A 3,922-nucleotide genomic window follows, 5' to 3' on the forward strand; every position below is an offset into this window, starting at 1 on the left:
CACGCGCCACCATGCCCAGCTAATTTTTTGTATTTTTAGTAGAGACGGGGTTTCACCATGTTGACCAGGATGGTCTCGATCTCTTGACCTCGTGATCCACCCGCCTCGGCCTCCCAAAGTACTGGGATTACAGGCTTGAGCCACCGCGCCCGGCCCGCATTTCATTTCTTATTTATGGTTACTACCTAAAATATAATTTTGTTGAAAATGAAAACTTGTGTACATATTCTACATACTTTGGATTATCTTTTAGGAAAAACTGTCTACACAAAAGTCACTAATTTGAATTAATTATAGTTAGAAATTTTTATTATATCACATTTATTTGGATCAGAGTTATACTTAGATATTAATAGAACTTAACAATCTGTTTTGTGAAACCACAGAATTTTCCAAGTAAATTAATTCTCCTAAACTAATAGATTCTTAGTAGTTTGTTTGAAGGGAGTTTGTCTTATATTATCAATGTATTACACTATATCAATTTATGAAGGAGTTGGCTTAACCTTTGTCTTCAATAATGCCAATAATGAAACTCTGTAGCTTACAACTGGCTCAAAAGAGTTTGTGTAGGTCATAGCTAATCACGGCCTGGGGCTTATGGGCACTTTAGTTAAAAAGGCCAAAGATAAGCAAGTATTAAATGTCATACCACAGTCACAGTATGCTCTCGAAGTGTGTGACATACTTTGCATTCACAAAATACTATTATATCTTTCATCAACCTTTTATAATCTTGAAAACTGTAGTTGTAATAATACATATTAATCATGTTTCTTAATTTTCAAAGTTCTAGTGAAGAATGTTATAAGTATTTGAATGTGGGTCAGAAAATTTCCCAAGCCCTAATTTTAAAGCCAAATAAACTTCAAAAAGGGCAAAGTCAATGAAAAAGGCTATAAATACATCCAGGAAGTAAGAATGACATCAAAACACAGACAGATAGGTAGCTACCTACAAATGACAGATCTACAGAATAGTTAGTGCCATAGAATAATTCTCCAAAACTACTAGAGTTTTAAATTTCATTTCATATTTAATTTATTGAAAATATCTATAACACAGTCCTTTTTACTTTCAAGTGTTCAGTTTAATCTTTATCCTTCTCTTCCAGACTAATAAAACCCTTACTTTTACTGACACAGCTTCTCATTTTTGGTTTAAGAAACCTATTTAATATTCTTTATAACCCCAATAACAGTTATACAAAGTTGGAAGGTCAACTCCCTCCCACTACAAATGCCTTGCTGCTTTTAAAAAGCACTAATAGAACAGGATGCTAGGATAACACTTCACCATAAATGGGGTGAAGTGATTCATCAGATAATATTTGTATGAGAATTTCAGGTTTTATATTTTTCTGCTTGGTCATATCTATTTAAAATGCATTAATTTAGGAGTAATTTGACGTTTCATTGTATGCTATAAATAGATTATAATAATTTTTTTTTTTTTGAGGTGGATCACTCTGTTGCCCAGTCTGGGTTGCAGTGGTGCAATCTCGGCTCACTGCAACCTCTGCCTCCCGGGTTCAAGCAGTTTGTGCTTCAGCCTCCCAGTGGCTGGGACTACAGGCACGCGCCTCCATGCCTGGCTAATTTTTTGTATTTTGAGTAGAGACGGGGTTTCACCATGTTGGTCAGGCTGGTCTCGAACTCCTAGCCTCAGCCTCCCAAAGTGCTGGGATTACAGGCATGAGCCGCTGCACCCAGCCCCAGATTATAAGAATTTTTTATCTTGGTAGGAGAGGTTTTTTTCCCCACTCATTAATTTGATGAATTAATAGATTCATCAAGTTTTGAACAGGTCTTAAAGTAATTTAGGTCCAAACTCTTAATTTTAACAATGAGGAAAGTGGAACTCAGAGAAGTTAAATAGCTTCATATTTCATCTATAAAAGAGACTGGCAGGCAGTCTACTGTTCCATCTGCTGAAAAGTCTACTGTTCCATCTGCTGTTCCATCTGTAGAAAGTGGCCTCTAAGGGGTAATATGGGAAGGTAGACAGTACCGTATAGTATGAGAGTTAAGTCCTCAGATGTGGGATTATGATGGCTGCTATTCCATTTTTTAAAACAAACTGGATTTAGATGGCTTGGCTTTGAATATCACCTAAAAGCTCTGTGTATTTGGGCAAATAATTTCATCTTTCTGTGCTTCAGTTTCCTAATATGTAAAATGGGGATGATAGACATGCCTATACTGGAGAACTAAATAAGGTTACCTGTGAAAAGCATTTCATTCAAAGCCTATGACAACCGTCAAAACTCCATAAATACTCATTATTATTTCTACTGTATTACACACTACCTTCATCATTAAAGAATTTCTTTCAAAAGTGGAAACATAAGGGATCAAAATCTAGCTGTTGAAATTAGTGAATGCAAAGCTAACTATGCACATGTGGAGATTAAACCTCTCTTGTCACCTAGTCTTAATTAGCGCTTTAACTGAGGTTACTAGACCACATATAGATCGGCTTCCACAGATATTCCTGTCCATACAATGGCCATTTGTATGCACATCCATCCTTAGTATCCAATGAAACTGCATTTTATTCATTTTGTTTTTGCAATCTAGAAGTGGCACCACAGAGAACAACAAATCTGCAACTGTACTCTTGTAGAAAACAGTTTTCTTGTGCCTTAGTATGCTAAAATGCAAAGTGTAAAACCTTTAAATTACCAAAAGTAAGTGATGAAACAGATACCGCCACTGCCAGAATCACCTACCCCAGAGCATGGGCACAAGGAGATTTTCCTCCTTGGGAAAATCTTAAACTTACAGAAGGGGTGGTGAGCAAAAACGAGCAGTTACTTATTAATATAAATAAATAAATAAAACAATAGAGAAGGGTATTTCAAATGACTCCCAACACCACACTAGGAAATTCTTTAACACACTTTAACACCTGCCTGTATCAGAAATAATATGGCAAAAACACAGATAACCTAAAATGTTTTTAAAGAAAGAAAAAAAAGATATTGCCTAACATCCCAGTTGTCTGTGGACTGAGTGACAGGTCCAGCTGTCCCAGCCGCTGGCGTGGGGAGCATGTTAAATATAGCATGCAGGGGTCATTCACATTCTGTGACCCTCCCTGCTCTGACAGCCTTTCTTTCCCCAGTGTCTAAAAAGTATGAGGATCTCCTGTTTCAAAGCTGAACAAGGCAACATGGGAGAGAATCTGACAAGAAACCTCACGGTTCTAACTAACTTCTGGGGATTCTAATTTATTCTTTCTTTCCTTGAAGTCTTGAAGATTTTGGTATCTTTATCTGGTAGGCCAAGTAGATTTACTTATTCTTCTTGGTAATTATGAGCTACAATATGATACTTTGAGATTGTAGTTTTATTTACTTGTAAGATATCTGGCTATCTCAATGACTTTTAAATAACATATAAAGTGTAACTTTTTTTTGTATACTTGGAACTTTTTTCTAACAAGCTCCACAATCCCTCATATATGTATTTTTTTCAGCTCGATAGCATAGCATCTGAATGGGTTGGACTTCCACCTCTGCCTTCAGCCAGGTGTCTCTTCGGTCTGGGAGAGGTAGATGATAAAATCTATGTAGTTGCAGGCAAAGATCTTCAAACAGAGGCTTCGCTGGATTCAGTATTATGCTATGATCCTGTGTAAGTTGGCATAATATTCCTGTTCCCTAAGCATTCAAGTATATGCTTGCCTACAACACATTCATATTTTCAAAACCTGGAATTTACTGAAAGTATATAATTCTGTCTCCTTTAATTTTAGGGCTACAAAATGGAACGAACTAAAAAAGCTTCCTATCAAAGTCTATGGCCATAATGTGATTTCACATAAAGGGATGATATATTGTCTAGGAGGAAAGACAGATGACAAGTAAGTACCTGAACTCTCGTGATTTGTGTCCAAATGACTTTTTTTTTTTTTTTTT

General features: G+C 36.3%; 1 protein-coding gene across 1 annotated transcript in view; it reads left to right on the forward strand.

Moving 5' to 3' along the window:
• The window catches only part of KLHL41 (kelch like family member 41), a 20,291-nt gene that overhangs the window by 2,336 nt on the left and 14,033 nt on the right, over window positions 1-3,922 (forward strand). Inside the window, exons 2-3 of the mRNA XM_037734497.1 lie at window positions 3,481-3,638; window positions 3,760-3,867. Of these exons, the coding sequence (XP_037590425.1) occupies window positions 3,481-3,638; window positions 3,760-3,867 (266 nt within the window). The remainder of the gene's footprint in view (window positions 1-3,480; window positions 3,639-3,759; window positions 3,868-3,922) is intronic.

This window comes from Cebus imitator, unplaced genomic scaffold (genome assembly GCF_001604975.1).
Source record: "Cebus imitator isolate Cc_AM_T3 unplaced genomic scaffold, Cebus_imitator-1.0 Scaffold628, whole genome shotgun sequence".
NCBI classification, from domain to species: Eukaryota; Metazoa; Chordata; class Mammalia; order Primates; family Cebidae; genus Cebus; species Cebus imitator.